We start from the raw sequence: 16880 nt of genomic DNA, 5'->3' as shown, positions 1-16880 counted from the left end.
GCCCAATGCAGGCCACAGAATCTCACCCACCCAGTCCTGCGATAAACCTCCCACCTATGTCTGAGCCATTGAAGTCCCCAAATCATGGTTTAAAGACTTCAAGGTGCAGAGAATCCTCCAGCAAGTGACCCGTGCCCCATGCTACAGTAGCCTCCTTCCAGTTCTTTCTTCACTGGACCATACAGCCAGCTCTTCTAGAGAGTGATTAGTGGTTAAAGCACTGGGCTCAGAGAGATCTGGGTTTAGTTCCCAGTAGAGCTGTCAAGCGATTAAAAAAATTAATCGGGATTAATCGTGCTGTTAAACAATAATAGAATACAATTTATTTAAACATTTGTGGATGTTTTCTACATTTTCAAATATATTGATTTCAGTTACAACACAGAATACAAAGTGTACAGTGCTCACTTTATATTTATTTTTATTACAAATATTTGCACTCTAAATAACAAAAGAAATAGTATTTTTCAATTCACCTAATACAAGTACTGTAGTGCATTCTCTTTATTATGAAAGTTAAACTTGCAAATGTAGAATTATTTACAAAAAATAACCGCATTCAAAAATAAACCAATGTAAAACTTTCGAGCCTACGTCTGCTCAGTCCTACTTCTTGTTCAGCCAATCACGCAGACAAACAAATTTGTTTACTTTTGCAGGAGATAATGCTGCTAGCTTCTTGTTTACAATGTCACCTGTTTTGGATCGTTATCAAGCAGAACCTGTCATCAGCATGGAAGCATGTCCTCTGGAATGGCGGTTGAAACATGAAGGGGCATATGAATGTTTAGCATATCTGGCACACAAATAACCTTGCAATGCCAGCTACAAAAGTGCCAGGCAAATGCCTGTTCTCACTTTCAGGTGACATTGTAAATAAGAAACAGGTAGCATCATCTCTCATAAATGTAAACAAACTTGTTTGTCTTAGTGATTGGCTAAACAAGAAGTAGGACTGAGTTTTGTTTTTGAGTGCAGTTATGTAACAAAAAAATTTACATTTGTAAATTGCACTTTCACGATAAAGAGATTGCACTACAGTACTTGTATGAGATGAATTAAAAAATACTATTTCTTTTGTTTATCATTTCTGCAGTGCAAATATTTATCATCAAAAATAATAATATAAAGTGAGTACTGTACACTTTGTATTCTGTGTTGTAATTGAAATCAATATATTTGAAACTGTAGAAAAACATCCGAAAATATTTAATACACTTCAATTGGTATTCTCTTGTTTAACAGTGCGATTCAAACTGCAATTAATTGAGATTAATTTTTTAATCATAATTAATTTTTTGAGTTAATTGTGTGAGACAGCCCTCATTCCCAGCACTACCACATACTCCCTGGTGACCTTGGACAAGTCACTTAGTCTCTCTGTTTCCTGTCTTCTGCCCTTTGTCCATCTTGTCTGTTTAGGCACTAAGCTTTTTCGGGCAGGGACTGTCTCCAATTATGAGTCTGTACAGCACCTAGCGCAGTATGGCCCGGATCTCAGTTAGGGCCTCTCAGCACTATTTGATAGTAGTGCCGTGAAAATAAGCAAAGTGTGCTGTAACCATTGGGAACCTTGGTCTGAAGTTTACATTCAAATGAGCTGCCAGGCAGAGATGCTTGCTGTTGTGTGAACACATTACCATGTGTTGACATGCCTTCTATCTTTTTTAGATTACCTGAACCCGGTAGAGGAAAACCCATTTGTCTCTCGACGAAAGAATGGCGATCTTCAAGCTCTGGACAACCCCGAGTATCACAGCGCCCCGAACGGGCAACCCAAAGCAGAGGACGAGTATGTGAACGAGCCGCTGTACCTCAGCACCTTTGCTAATACCTTGGAAAGCGCAGAGTACCTGAAGAACAATGGGCTTCCTTTGCCAGAGAAATCCAAGAAGGCCTTCAACAACCCAGATTACTGGAATCACAGTCTGCCACCGCGAAGCACCCTCCAGCACCCGGACTACCTGCAGGAGTACAGCACAAAATATTTTTACAAACAAAATGGACGGATCCGGCCCATCGTGGCAGAGAACCCTGAGTACCTCTCTGAGTTCTCCCTGAAGCCTGGCACTGTGCTTCCCCCACCACCCTACAGACATCGAAACACGGTGGTGTAGTGACATCAGTATTAAACCAGTGGAGCGGCAACCCCTGCTAGCCACCAGTCTCTCTCTCTCTTTCTTTCTCTCTCTCCCTCGAGCTTCCTCTTTTTGCCGATCACTCACTTTGATATTTCCAAGTAGAAGGACACCTTTGAGTCATTTGCTGATCGGGTTGGGAACCTAGAAGGAAAGCAAGAAAGACTGAATGAATGCACGAAGGCCAAAACCTGGCATTTCTCACCTTCCGCAGACCCTGAGGGTCAGAAGGTCAGACAAGCCAGTGAACACCAGTGAAGGCCAGTGGCAGCGTTGCCTGCTGCCAAGTTAGTTCTCAGTGATTCAACTCAGATGCTGTAGGGGAAGTCACCCCGTGTCTGTTTCTGTCAGCAGGAACTGAGGAGAGCCTATTCAGCATTCCTGGAAATCGCAATGCAGTTTCCATTAAGGGGGGGAAAAGGACAATTTTTATATCACATGTGATAGCGTAATAATTGCGATTTCAGAATCCAATTTCTTTCTCTAACACTTTCTATCCTGGCAACTGAAAACAACTAACCCAGCTTTTCATAACCATTCAGTTCTTCCTCACAGCCATCAAAGAAATAACTCATAAAATAAAAAACGAGGAGACTTTGTCTCTGGCCAGTCCCCTCTTCTTAGCCACTCCCACGGTTTTATCCCGTTGCCTAACTGCAAAGACTTTCACTCCAAGCTCCTGTGCATGACAGTGCAATTTTTTTTGTCTGTGTCGCCATGATGACAAATATTTTCAACACAAAAATCCCATCAGGAAAGAAGGAAAACACAAAAAGCTCACATCCTCCATTGAAGCTAAAAGAGAGGCCAAGATCCATGATTTGTATGCACAGAGCCTCACCTTCACGTTTTATACCTACTTAATACAAACAAAGAAAGTACCCATACAAATTTCTCCTCTTGTTCTTTTTGCTCATCGATTGAAATAGCTGGGGATGCAGCAGGCAACACTGAGGACAAGACAGAAGGAGGAGAGTTTAATAGGTTCAGGAAACCTGGTGGTGTTCTAGGGGGTGACCGACTAAGGAGTTCTTTAAACTGGAAGAAAGACACTGGAGTGGGGAAAATGCACATAGCAGTTCACTGGAAAGTTAGTTTGCACTTAAGCTATGATTTTATTTGTCCTCCCTCTGAACTGTTTTCTGGATTTTGAACGAAGCAATATGGAAGTGACCAGCAAAATAAAATCATTTTAAATTAAAAAGCGAAATGATATATAAAGGACGACTGTGGAAACGCCAAAATGAAGCAAGTCACGTCTTTGGAACAGTATCCGCTGGTTCCAGGCCAGTATATTGACTACTTCAGAGAATACAGTGAAGGAGTAACCAGTTCAAACGCTGCTGCATGAAGGAAAAGCAGAGCAAACAGTGAAGGGGATTTGGGGAGAAGAATGGCCAGGTCTGGTTTGGGCTCCTGTAAGGACTATAGTTTTCTAAAAGGAGGATTTCTCCATCACATAAGCTGGTACATACAAGGTTTTGCAAGTCAATATGTGCATGACACACACAGCTTTCAGTCAAAAATGTAAATAATGAGTCGATCTCCATGCACTTATTTCCCCTTTGTCAACTTCAGCTGTCACAGGACCTTTGGTTTATCCGCCCATGGCTAAAAACATTTCCAGCCAGAGTTTTTGAATCATTTTAGCATCAAAAATGGAACACCACGTGAACTGGAAGAGAATACTGGGGTTGGTGTCTTGCTTTCGATGCACTACGGTTCTAGCTGTTTAGGATTTTAGAGAAAATATATCTACCTAATTAGACTCAAATTCTAGGAGGGACAACAGTATTCCAATGTATGCCCTTTAGTACTATTAAAATGATGTCCCTTTGGATGATGGAACCCAGCAACGGGGCGAACAGTCTGGAAGCAATGTGTATTTTCTCTTAAATCCTAACATTTTAATGGACAGCCACCATGAGCTTTGGTGAGCTCCCTGTCAGGGAGATCTGACCCCTCAAATTGAAAGAGGCAGACTGGAGAGTAAGCCCCGACCCTCATCCTCAGTCTGCCATTTCAAGTCAATTTTAGGAGTGGCTGCCATGCCTTGTCACACAAGCAGCCAGTGATGGATTCATGAGGTGACATTACATAATTGCCTGATCCCTCCCCGCCCTATTCCCAGGGCCGCCCTGCAATAATTACTTAATTCTCTGTGTCCTGCTTGCTAGACAAAGTCAGCTCTGGGTCGGAAAGAGACCCCAGATTTCAAACCTGGATTAGTTCTTAGTCCTGTACTTTGAAACAGAATTTGTGGCTGCTCCTTACAGTGTCCATCAAGACTTCAGGTCAAGGCTGGTTCAGCCAATGTGGCATTACTGAATTAGGTGCTTCAAGTCAATCTGAACTAGCGGAACTTAATTACCAGCTGCTGTGCACTTATTAAGCCCATAAACCTTGTATGTAGATAAATGGTTTATAAACACGAACACAAAGTCTTTGCAGCTATTAAAAGGAGGCCTAGTGGACATGTGGCCACATAATAAATCAGTTTGTTGTGGCAGAATGAAATGAACAGCTGACCATTAAAGCAGGATGGATGACCACAGAAGCACCATGCATCTGAAAGAAGGTCTGTGCAGAGAGGTCTCTTCTGCTCTTGATGCCTTCCCATAATTCCCAGTGAGGTTAATGGGAGATACAGGCAAGCATTAGGGGGAATTAGACCCCCTCAGACTTTCAAAAACGTATGCCAGTGGGCGCATTCAGAGTGCGTAATATTAAGCCTCTTGAGAAGTGAGAATGGACAAAGGATAAGATTCGGGGACAAGTTTTTTTTTTATGTCCCTTTTGTGAGTCAAAGAAAGCTTAGAATATTCAGGAGGGGGGCAGGGGGCTTGATCTCCATCATTGAACAGATGTAAGATAAGAGTAATGTTTTAATGGAAATCTACGTACAGGTTGTGTATTTGCATTTGGGGCAGTGCACTAAAAGACTGACTGTGAGAGGAAACGTGCATACCTTGAAAATATTGAAGGCAAATCACTACAAGGATCTTAGAATCCAGCTGCTAACGGAAGGTAGAAAACCTGTTTTTGTTCTTTGATAATTCAGTAAGGTCAACATTAAAACCAAGCCCCGTTTTAAAAAATGATGTGTAAATATGGTTGTTCTTTAACAGTTTAACTTTTTTGCCCAAAAGCATTTTAAGAATTATTTGTTTACTTTTTTAATTGTTGATTGTGGATAAAATATACTCTGTCACATGGAGATACAGCGGCTCCTTGCAGGAAGCATGAAACCCAGAAGTGAGCTCACAATTACAGGCTGAGCAGTGTCAAATGTGTCTTTAAAAAACCCAGACAGTTAATACAACAAATGTAAATGCAGCCTGTGAAATGCAAAGTAACAAATGACTGCCATTTATGTCTCCTGGGTTACTGGTTTGGGTTAGTCCTGTTGCCAAACATTGGCTTTAACAATTCATTGCCTCTGGTTACAAGGTATTGACCTAAACATCTAGATTCCTTTTTTTTTTTTTTTAACCTCAAGGGATGACTAACCTTGACCTACACCAAAACACAAAGTCAATAGTATGTTTTGTTACATACAAGCCGAATGTTTTCAATAGAAATATCTAGCTACGTTCTGACCCACCTCCCGATAGAAGCCGAGCACGTCCCAAGAATGAAATAAAAAAATAAAAATCTGTCACTGCTAGGTTTAATTTTAATTATGGTGCGGGGAGGCCACAGCTCATGACAGATGTTGTTGGCTTTTTTTAATTACATCAAATTTTTCTTTGGAAACAGATGCTTTTCACCAAACATTTCATTTAAACTCAGTTTTTTCCATGAAAAACAAGTTTTGACTGAATGTTTTTTTGATCCCCTAGTCAAAACTCCTGCTATTTCTGTCCCTAAAGTCCACAGTCAGGTTTTAATGACTTTATAAGCATATTTTCCTGTTTCTTTTTCCCCTATGGCTGGAGCACAATGATTACTTTTTCAGGGGAAACAAACGGGGCATGTGCCAAGTATTCACATGCAAACCGAATGAAAGAGGAATATGCTGTTGGTTTGGTTTTGTTTTCAGTCTCTTGCCAAGCTAGGTGTTACATGTAACACTAGCAGGTAAACGAATTTTAGACAAAAAAAAATGGTGCTTTTTTTTTTCCTGATTGTGCGAAACACCATTGGACTAGACGTCATGTAAACAGCATCCATTTTAATTATTTGCGGGGGATGGAATTTGACTAGACTTTAAATTGACAGCATCCCTTGTAACTCATTCCTTTTAAATTGACAAATGTAAAAAGATTCTTTAAATTTAGGGGTTGTTTTTTTTCCTGGTCAATGGAAATTACCTAGTTAAGGTAGAAAACAATGGAAATAACCAGAGCCTTAGGTCAAGAGACACAGATCTACTGCATTGCTGAAAGGACTAACCTCAGCCCAGAAACCGTCCTAGTGGTGTGGAGAAACTCTGTGTTAACACTGCCAGCTGTTTTGCAGCTTTTAATTGACTGATGCCATCACCTGACTGCACAAGTTGCAGCCCAATCAAGGCTGTGCCATTGTTGTGCCGTTTATTTCTGTGGGTTGATGGAATATGGGGTGGCGGAGCAGGGCTGTCCTTCTTTGCTCCTCCCACAGCTTGTAGTGCTAAAGGGAAATCCTCCTTGAAGAGGCCGAAGATAATTCGGGTTGTTTTGGTCGGACAGAGTAGCCTGGTACGCACACATTAGTGACCCGATCCTGCACCCCCTGAAGGCAATGGGAGCTGGCGTATGACCTACATGGGAAACCTTCCTTCGCTCAACACTTTACAGGAAAGTGAACACGCTGCGGTTGCGGCTGCATCTCAAGTGCCCTCACCGTGTGTAGTCACGTATAGCTGTGCAAAGTGGGTAGGATATACCTCAGTTTTGGTGTAAGCGACAAGAGACTGGGGCGGGGACCTGAGGCTTAGTTACTCCAAGGCACCTTTGTACAATGGAGGCCTGACTGCTCATTTGCACTAAGGCTTTTTTACATCACTGTGGCAGCATGCAGGGACTTTAAATGAAAGCCTTCTTTTTGTGGTGAGCAAGCTGTAAAGGAGTTTTAGCACCACGCTGAATCAGGCTGCCTATGTTCTGGGGCCGTGCCCCTTCTCCAGTGTAACAGCCTCAGGGTTGCTCGAACTTAAGCTTTGTTTCCCACAGCTCCCTGTGTACGTGCCCTGGGACGTCTAGGCTCTTTGCAGGGAATTCAGGACCCCCCCTCTGATCTGTTCCAGGGGCTGAGCCAGTGTAGAGCTATTGTGGACCGGGCTGGGAGGGGGAAATTTGCCAGAGTGGTATTAAGGGGCCTTGATTAGCATTTTACAGCCATTCACATTTTCCTGGTTGTAAACGCAAGGTGGGTGCAGAGGTGCTTTAGCACGACTGCTCATTTACACGGTCAGTGATAGTGGCACCCACTTTAAGGCTTCTTTACACACTGGTATATAAGGGCCTTTGTATAAGTGAGACTCAGGCCATTTGTTACCAGGCCGCTGGTTGGCTTTTGAAGAGTTACTCCAGGTTGATGCTGTTGTCTTTATTTTTCACTCTGTAAATACCTTTTTAAAGGTACATTCTTCTTTCTGTCGCAATAACAACATGAAGCCTGTAAATTTAGTTGTATCGGTTTCCTGCTCCCTTTCAAATCTGCCACTTGTAATTCCCTCATTATCGTTGACTTCCAACTTCCCACTGCTGGTGTATTCATTGTAAAGTAACCATATCTATTTGTTTTAGAAAGATGGGCCTATGCATTATTCAGAGGTGTTGTTTCTCTTATTTCCACGCTTCATAACGTGGTAGAGACTGTTGCAGTCTAATAGGGCATCCTTTGCCCACTGTTGCTTTTTTCAGCTGATGTTTTTAAAATGTTTTTTTCAGTGAGCTTTATGCAGATGGGTCGGAAAAGTTATTTGTTCAAATACATTTTTAAAAATAGAGGACAAATGCACAGAAGCAAAGTTGTATGGCTAGAGGCACTAGCTTAGACTGTCCAAATTACTTTGTTGACAAACTTTTTTTTTCCCTCTGCCACTTCCTAGTTGGGATTCTAACACTGAGCCACTTCTTTTAAAGATAAGGGCCAGCGTCAGACACCCTTACTCACAGGAAGTACCTTACTTCGTAGCATTAATGGCACTGGGATTACTCAAGTCGTAAGGTATTATTATTTGTATAGCAGAACATATCAGGGATTGGTGCTGGGTATTGTGCATAGCTATAGGTCCCAGTTCAGGAAAACATCCTGATCCAAGCACTAGCGGAAATTCCACTGAAGTTGGTGGGATTACGCACAAGCTTCAAGTTAAGGTGGTTCCAGCCCCACTTATCTTACCATTTTCAGTATATGACAAGAAGCAATAACAGATGGGGGAGTAGTCAGATGATCATGATTAGAGAAATAACAATCATTGCAGCTGCTTAGTCATGTCATTGGTGGTAGTCACAGGAGTGGTACAGCATGAGTGTGCCCAAATCTGGTCCAAAACAATGAGTCGTCAGCTCCTCACAGGTATTTAATTCCCATTAATTTCAATAGGAGTTAGAAGCAGCTCCTCAGTGGAATTTAGGTGCTTAAGTCCTGTACTTGCTCTGATGGGAAAGCAGTTTCATTCTGGTTGTTTCAGATGTGCATTGTTTGCAGATACTTCCTTTCCAGAGCCCTGTTACCCTTTCAACCTTTGTAGGGCGGAAACACTGTATTTTCCATAGCACTCTGAAGACTCAACCATTTTGGGAAAACCACAGTAACAAACTGTGAATGGTATTTTATAAGTAAGTGTAGATATCTAAGCCGTTTCTTTTGAAGTAAGGTACTACGAAATATGTAGCATAAACTGATACTGCTGTTAAATGGGTCGATTATTAAACTGAGCAGCTGTCTAAAGGGTAACTAACTTTGAATGCACCAAAACAACCTGCCCTTTGAAGATGACACAACTTAGATGGCCTGTGTGTATGCTGGAAGCTGTCTTTTTATAGGCTGATTTTTGGAAGGGTTGGCTTGGAATATGTAGAGACGGGCCCCCAAATGATACAGCATATCTGAGTGGCCCCAGAAATTAGAGGTGATGAAAATTTTCTATTGTCTAAAATATTAGAAATATTTTCTAATGTTAAAGAATTTTTTTTTAGAAATTAATGTTCAAAAATTCTTTTTTTACTCATTTTTCAGCCAAAGTGTAGAGCAGGTTGAAATATTACAAATTTTGAATTTGAACTGGGGGGAAAAAATCAAGAAAATTGCTATTTTCCCTGTTTCAACCCACTCTAATCGAAATATGGCTCTGAAATCCACTGCGTAGGCTCACCTTTAAACATTCCTCCCTCTGAAGGGGCTCAAGGCCATAGGATAGGTAGACTTTCAAGAGTGTGGCTTCAGTGGGCATAGGATCAATGGATCAGATTCCAAGAAAGGTCACACCAGAGGAATTATATGAGCCTGCAAGAATCCATGTCCTATTTGCAGTGCAAGAAAATTGTTGAGTTCATTGTTCTTTCCCATCGCACTCCATCTTCTCATCAAAGCATTCTCTTGTAGAGTCAACACGGGGTGCTTAACTGGAGGTACCTGAAAAGGCAGAAACTTAGAGTGTTATATTTTTTAGCCAATTCCCTGTGTTCTTAAAGTGTAAAAATACAAACAAAAAGATCTCTGCCTTGTGAAGTACCTTCAAGGAACAGAGAAGTAACATCATGACATCCTCATTCACATGACACGGTGCACTCAGAGTTAGCTACCTTTTTGAAACAAACAAAAAAACTACTGTATGTTACTTTGAAAATGTGAATAGTATTTTTATAGCTTGTTAAAGACATGGCTAGTTGCATTTGTAAATAAGGATAATGTTGTTTTTGTTTTCTTTTTGTGGACATCATTATTTAGAACATAATTGTCTTTAGGGTTGATTTGTATATAAGTAATTTGCTGGTGATTTATTTCCTTTTTTAGCTTTTGTTGGAGATATCATTTTGACATTCGGTGTGACTGTGTTTAGCACTATTGTGGTATGTTCAGACTTTCTGCACTTGCTTACACAGTAACGTATGCCAATTGTGTGTGGCGTAATGTTACTTTAACCTTTTGTCTCATATTTCAGCTATGAAGGATTATGCACTGTTAAAATACATACTGACTTGGGTTAATATTAGCTATATAGTTTAGTATTATTTCCCTTTGCCTTGATTTTTCATGTTTTTTTTTTTTCCCTTTGGAGGCTGGGGAGGCTCTTTTCTTTGTCTGATTAGGACCTTCTTTTCAGTGTACACACTCCCAAATCCCTCCTCCTGGTGATAGTGCTTTTACCTGTTTGTTAAGACAAATGTAGATTGGGACCCGCTTAGCTCATCCCCCACTGATCATCCCAGCTGAACAATTTGAAAACTGTTCTGCATTTTTGTTACATGAATCTGTCAGAAATATATTTTTAATTTAATATAAATGAAATTCAATAAAATATGAAAGAAATGTTCCTTTGTGCGCCTCAGATTTTTCATCAATGGCTCTATGATTGCAGCAATTGAGTATGCCTGTCTGGGCATAACATAGGAGGAAGGGTAAATATCCTGAAACGGTCCATTTATTTCCCCCCCTTTGGAAGATGGAATGGAAATGCAAGATTGTGGCTTCCCCTGTGCAGTGGCACCAGCAGGCTTTGCACATCTGTCAGTCCATTCCCCCAGTGCGTTGGCCATCAGGGGAAGACATTTTCAACTAATCTAGACCACGAGAAAATTACTTTTCCTTTGAGTAAAGTAACAAACCACATCAGCTACCCAGGAAAGCCCTCCCGCCCCCAATAAACAGAGGGGTGAATTTGTTACTAGCCCAGCTCCCTGATGCAGAAAAGGAACTTGAATTGGGGTCTCCCCCATATCCTAGGTAAATGCCCGAACCACTAAGCTGTACTGTCATTCTCCCTGGCCTAATGACTTCATAGATAATGAACAGTCATTGGGCCAAGGAAAGCAAACAATGACGATATGGGCGGTTGGTCAGAGCACTCCCCTATGCTGTGGGAAACCCAATGTCAAGTCCCTGCCCCACTGAAAGGTATTTGTTCAAACTGGAAGAGCTTTAACAGGAGAGATTGAAAAAGGCCTGTAACCGAGTCCATAGACACATCGCTAGTACTGGCGTCTGGGCTGGGGAGACCCAACTTCCAATCTCCTCTCCACAGAGCAGGGACCTGCACATCCCGTGGGGCTACTGCAAACTCCAAGGTGTGCCACACTTGAAATGACTCACAGGGCCCTTCCCCACCCCCAACGCAAACATATGAGATAAATTTGCTTATTGCAGTGAAACCAATCAGGCCTCAGGGAAAAATGACAGAGAACGAGGAGCAGCAGCGCAATTGATAATGAAGAGGGAAAAAATCAGCCTTGGACGGCTAGCTAAGATCATCCCCTTGGGGCATGCAGAGAGGCTAAATTTTCTCCTACCTTCAAACGGTCAGTAATTCCCAGGAAATCTTCCCAGCTAGCTGAAAATCGTTTTCATAATGATCTCAGCTCCTCACAGCATGCCACTGTGCGGATAGGGATTTCACCACTGCGCCGTTGCCAACTCATGCAGTCAACGATTGTGAGACTCTCTCTCGGCTCTCAATTAAAAGAGTGAGTTTCTAGCCATCCTAGTTGCAGGAAAAAAGCCTGAAAATATGACCCAAGTGCTCAAAGGTATATTGGTCAAAAATTGTTTTATAAACAAAATCTCAGTCTTTCTGGGGGGGCCTGATTTAATGATATTTGAAAATCTGGGGTTGCCAATACTGCCCATTGCCAAGCAGTTATGTCATCGTACGGTGCATTGTTGGGGAGACAGCATAGTCAGACCTTACAATTATGTAACAGTATGAAGCAGCCAGGTCTTAACCGTGCCCTGTGCGTTACCTGAAACGCCTGTGTCTGTATCAGCCACAGTATACACTGGCCCAATAACACACTGTGACGCTTTCCAACACCTGTCGTCTGCACCAATTATACATTGAATAGCCTGGCCTCCAGACAGACTGAAGAGTTTTTAAATTGAATTCAACTGGCTTCTCTGGCTGAGCTGGGAGGTGCTTGTAGGATTTTATTCCACTGTGTGTTTTTAAATTTACATTTCAAGCCCCTTCCCCTGCTGTTTTTAAACCTCTGTTAGCTACCTGGGTAGGGAATTTCTACAGTCAGAGCCAAAGGTGCTATGTCTAGATTCTGTAACTGCTGTTTCCTGATGGATCATTAATAACCATGGTATGTGAGTTGCTACTGCATTGGACACAGGCAGACCCTGAATGGGGAAGAGGTTTGCTTTGTGCCTTGGCTGGATAGTTTTCAGGATCCTGAGAACCATCAGGCCTATGTGACCTACTGCTTCAGTAGAGAGTGAAAATTATTGCCAGCTGATGACCATTTTGGTGGAGATTTTCAAAGGAACCAAATCAATAAAAGTTAAGTCACACAGGTTACGTAGAAAAACGGAGGCTGGGATTTTCTCTATCAAATGATTTGCTCTCATTCTTGTACCTGGTGGACATGTGCCTATGTCACAAATATTAGAATAATTAACTAGAAGCTGCCAACATCAAGGACTAAATTGGCATAGAACCTGAAATACCTGTTCCTCTGGAAAGGCGAGTCCTCCAGAAGAGGACTGTTCACCTATTCCCGGGAAGGCTGGGGAAGCCCATGCTACACCTGTTTTGTACAGGAAGGGTGACCTTCCAGCACTTTGGTGGGCACTGCCCACCAACCCTAGGATTTGCCTACACCATAGTAGCACTGCATTCACCTAAAATATTTAAGAAGTTTAAATCATACACAAATGAGGGAAGATCTTTGAAGTGTGATAAATACAATAAGGCATCATCCTGCCCTCACACTGGTGTGAAACCAGTATAACGCCATTAACCTCAATGAATTTACGCCACATTTACACTCACCTAGATCAGAGCAGTGTTGGGTTAACAGTCTGCATTGGACATAGACAGTTTACCACTCGATACAGGTTTGCTCGATACATTTCCATATTTGTTTCCTCTAGGCTGGATTCACATCCCAGGCTTCAAGGCCCACTCTCCTTTCCATGCACGTTAACGCCTGTTAATGCTAACAGGAGTTAACGTAAACGTGGAAGGGGGAAAAAGACCCATCCATGTGTGAAGGCTGACAAGTTGTCTGAGCGGGCCCTCACCGAAGGTTAATATTATCATTTTGTTAGCTAAATGGCCACCATACCACATAGCCTTCTGAGACACATATGATGGAGCATTCGTCCCTGATTTGCGATCCGCTATTCAGTTCAAATTACAGAGGTGAAAAAGAAGGGTAGAACTGAAGTTACAAACACCAGGACATTATCTGCAAGCAACATCCCATATCCAACTCTCCCGTCACAGTCCTTTTCACCCCAGAGTCACCCCACTGAGAGCTAATCTGGGATCTGCACACATTGCATGCAAGAGGAGTGGGGAAAAGTCTCTCCCATTCAAAGGTTTCCATCATAAAATTGTAAGCAGAGCAAGTGCACTTCATTAATTTTCTTTTTCCCTCCAAAAAAAATCTTTCCAAACTGCACAATTAACAATGGGGAACAAAGCCACTAGGTAACCAGCTGAAGATGCAAAACAGACAGATTGTCAACCAGATAGCAATTTGAAAGCTATAAACAGACTGATTCGCCACATGATAGCAATCTGAGGGCTATAAACCAAATGGTCCACAGGAGACATACGAATACTGAAATACCTCCACTTGCAAATTACCTGCATGTATTTAAAAAGCAAACACCCATATTTCCAATATATTTTTTACCTGTTTCCTCATCCCGCTTTCGCTAAAGAATGCTCCCACATTTCTTGTGCGAAAGGGTACATGCAGTGGCATGACATGTGATACAAAAGCCCTATGAACAGAAATCAGACACTTGGTGGCAGGGATGTCTAGGAATTAGAAAAGGGGAAGCTGAGGGAGCTGGCTTCTTATCCAAACTAAACAACACAATTTCCCACAGTTATTGATTCTCCTTGGGTGAATCATATGTCAACTTCCCTCTGCTTCAGTTTTGCTAGCTGTCAAACCGGGGTGATCATAAGTATCGTAAATCACTTTGAGCTCCTCTGGTGAAAGGAGGATCTGTAAATGCAAAGCACTGTTGTTTTCTCCATTTGCTAGTTAAACTCAAGACTACACCAAACATCATGTACTCTGAAACATAGCCCATATGAGTGAAATGTTACTGAGAAGTTGAAACACTTCAGATTAAAAATCAATCCTCCATTTATAGCACCAAGAAATCAGCGGTATTGGGAAAATTTGCTCCCATTTACATCAGCATGAAGCAGCAGCACATCCATTGATGTCTGTGTTGAACATAATTATAACTAAGATCAGACCCATCAGACAACTGGGGGAGGTTTTGTGTATGGTGTTACAGTGTGTGGTCACAATGTGCAACACGTTATTGGAGGCACTCAGACACTGTGGTGAGGAGTGCAATATAAGAACCTTTATAGAAAGGGTGAACACTGAAACACTGGGCTGTGTTTTTGTACAGCTAATAACCTGGGTTTTGTTTCCTGGTTGAGTATTGTTAAATTGTCACCTAGACAATGAACTGTACCTGAATAATAAAAAAGTAACAGTGATACCTAGCTCCAATCTAGGAGCTAGGTATCCAATACCTTTTCAGCAATAGATCTCAGCATGTTACAAAAGCGTGTCAAGTATCATTATCCCAATTTAAGTACATTTGATTATCACACCCAAGGTACTAATGGCAAGTCAGAATGCCAGCAGAGGCTTCCGCCCAGTGCCTGTTGAAGCCAATGGGTGTTTTTCGCTTGACTTTAATGGGTGTTGGCCTGGTCCCAGATTAAGATCTCTGTCATAAATATAAAGGGAAGGGTAACCACCTTTCTGTATACAGAACTATAAAATCCCTCCTGGCCAGAGGCAAAACCCCTTCACCTGTAAAGGGTTAAGAAGCTAAGATAACCTCGCTGGCACCTGACCAAAATGACCAATGAGGAGACAAGATACTTTCAAAGCTGGGGTGGCGGGGGGAACAAAGGGTCTGTCTGTCTGTGTGATGCTTTTGCCGGGAACAGAACAGGAATGGAGTATTAGAACTTGTTCGTAAGCAATCTAGCTAGAAATGCATTAGATTTCATTTTGTTTAAATGGCTGGTAAATAAGTTGTGCTGAATGGAATGTATATTCCTGTCTTTGTGTCTTTTTGTAACTTAAGGTTTTGCCTAGAGGGATTCTCTATGTTTTGAATCTGATTACCCTGTAAGGTATTTACCATCCTGATTTTACAGAGGTGATTCTTTTACTTTTTCTTCAATTAAAATTCTTCTTTTAAGAACCTGATTGCTTTTTCATTGTTCTTAAGCTCCAAGGGTTTGGGTCTGTGTTCACCAATGCAAATTGGTGAGGATTTTTATCAAGCCTTCCCCAGGAAAGGGGGTGTAGGGCTTGGAGGGATATTTTGGGGGGAAGACATCTCCAAGCGGGCTCTTTCCCTGTTCTTTGTTTAACACGCTTGGTGGTGGCAGCATAGGGTTCAAGGACAAGGCAAAGTTTGTACTTTGGGGAAGTTTTTAACCTAAGCTGGTAAGAAAAAGCTTAGGGGGTCTTTCATGCAGGTCCCCACATCTATACCCTAGAGTTCAGAGTGGGGAAGGAACCTTGACAATCTCTTATAGGTGTTTGTTTTTCACCCGCAAGTTTATTCCTAATATTGCCTCAGACATTACATCTGCTCAGTGTTTATGTGCGGGCTGAGGGTCTTTCATTCAAACAAGATGTTTCCCTTGAAGCGTTCGGTTTACCTTTTTCCTGAGTGCTGGCTGGTTGGTCGTTCCAGGCTGTTATCCTGTTGTGAAGTATTCCGTGGCCACGCTCCAGATTACTCTGCTTCTGACAGTTCATTCTGGCTGTAATTTCCCATGGCCATCTGGCTGCGCTGTTCACCACAATTAACCATAGCATGAAAGGAAGTGTTAGGAGAATGGGAACCAGCATTTTTTTCTTTCTTGGACTGAGAGTAGGTTTAATTTCTTTTCTTTCCTCAGGGCCCTGCCCAACACTCCTGTGTGAAGCCTGAGTAAATGGGCTCTGCCGGTAGGACCTCTGCATTTGTCCAGTGGGATGGAATCGCATGTCCCAGGATGCAGGACATCAGCACACTCAGTACTATAACAGATAGACTATGTTAGAGACGGATCCAAGGCTCATTCCAGGCAATGGAAAGACTCACATTGACTACAATGGGCTTTGGGGCAGGCTCACAGCCTCAGAGCAAGGACAGTGTCTAACACAGGGTGGGCACCACGCAAAACAAGAAGTAATCAGGGCAGCACAAGCCACAGCCCTCCCCCGTACCAGGTTTGCGGTCAGTCAACCCCCATAGGCACAGAATGACAGGCTGAGCCCCCAGCCCAAACCCTTTACTGCAACGCTGAGCTCGGTTGCTGCTGTGGTACTTTACCCCTGGGCATGCACAGGGCGGGCAGAGGCTCCTCTGCATGGCTTCTACACAGCCTCCGCCCCGTGGAGGGAATGAAGGTGTTTCTGGTGCAGCTAGGGGCTTCTCTGCTCAGAGAGGGAGAGCTAGGATTTGCCCAGCAGAAGGTTTATACAGGTACCTACCATTGTTTTCCCTGAAGGGTAAATAGCAATGCAAAATACCTGAGTTTTCTTTTTAGCCACGTGAAAACTTCCCGTCTAACTTTCCATGTACTCTCTGGCACAGCGTACC

The 16880-nt window shown here is 42.4% G+C and overlaps 1 protein-coding gene across 6 annotated transcripts in view; it reads left to right on the top strand.

Annotated features, from left to right (window-relative positions):
• ERBB4 (erb-b2 receptor tyrosine kinase 4) overlaps nucleotides 1–10598 on the top strand; it is a 975001-nt gene extending 964403 nt beyond the window's left edge. For all 6 annotated transcript variants that reach the window (XM_048869092.2, XM_048869089.2, XM_048869091.2 and 3 more), the window contains one exon: nucleotides 1672–10598. In XM_048869092.2, the coding sequence (XP_048725049.1) occupies nucleotides 1672–2117 (446 nt within the window). In that variant the 3' untranslated portion in view covers nucleotides 2118–10598. The remainder of the gene's footprint in view (nucleotides 1–1671) is intronic.
• Nucleotides 10599–16880: the final 6282 nt, after the last annotated feature.

The sequence above is a fragment of the Caretta caretta genome, chromosome 11 (assembly GCF_965140235.1).
Source record: "Caretta caretta isolate rCarCar2 chromosome 11, rCarCar1.hap1, whole genome shotgun sequence".
NCBI classification, from domain to species: Eukaryota; Metazoa; Chordata; order Testudines; family Cheloniidae; genus Caretta; species Caretta caretta.
The sequence above is the reverse complement of the archived record's forward strand: the minus strand, read 5'-3'. Positions and strand labels throughout refer to the sequence as shown.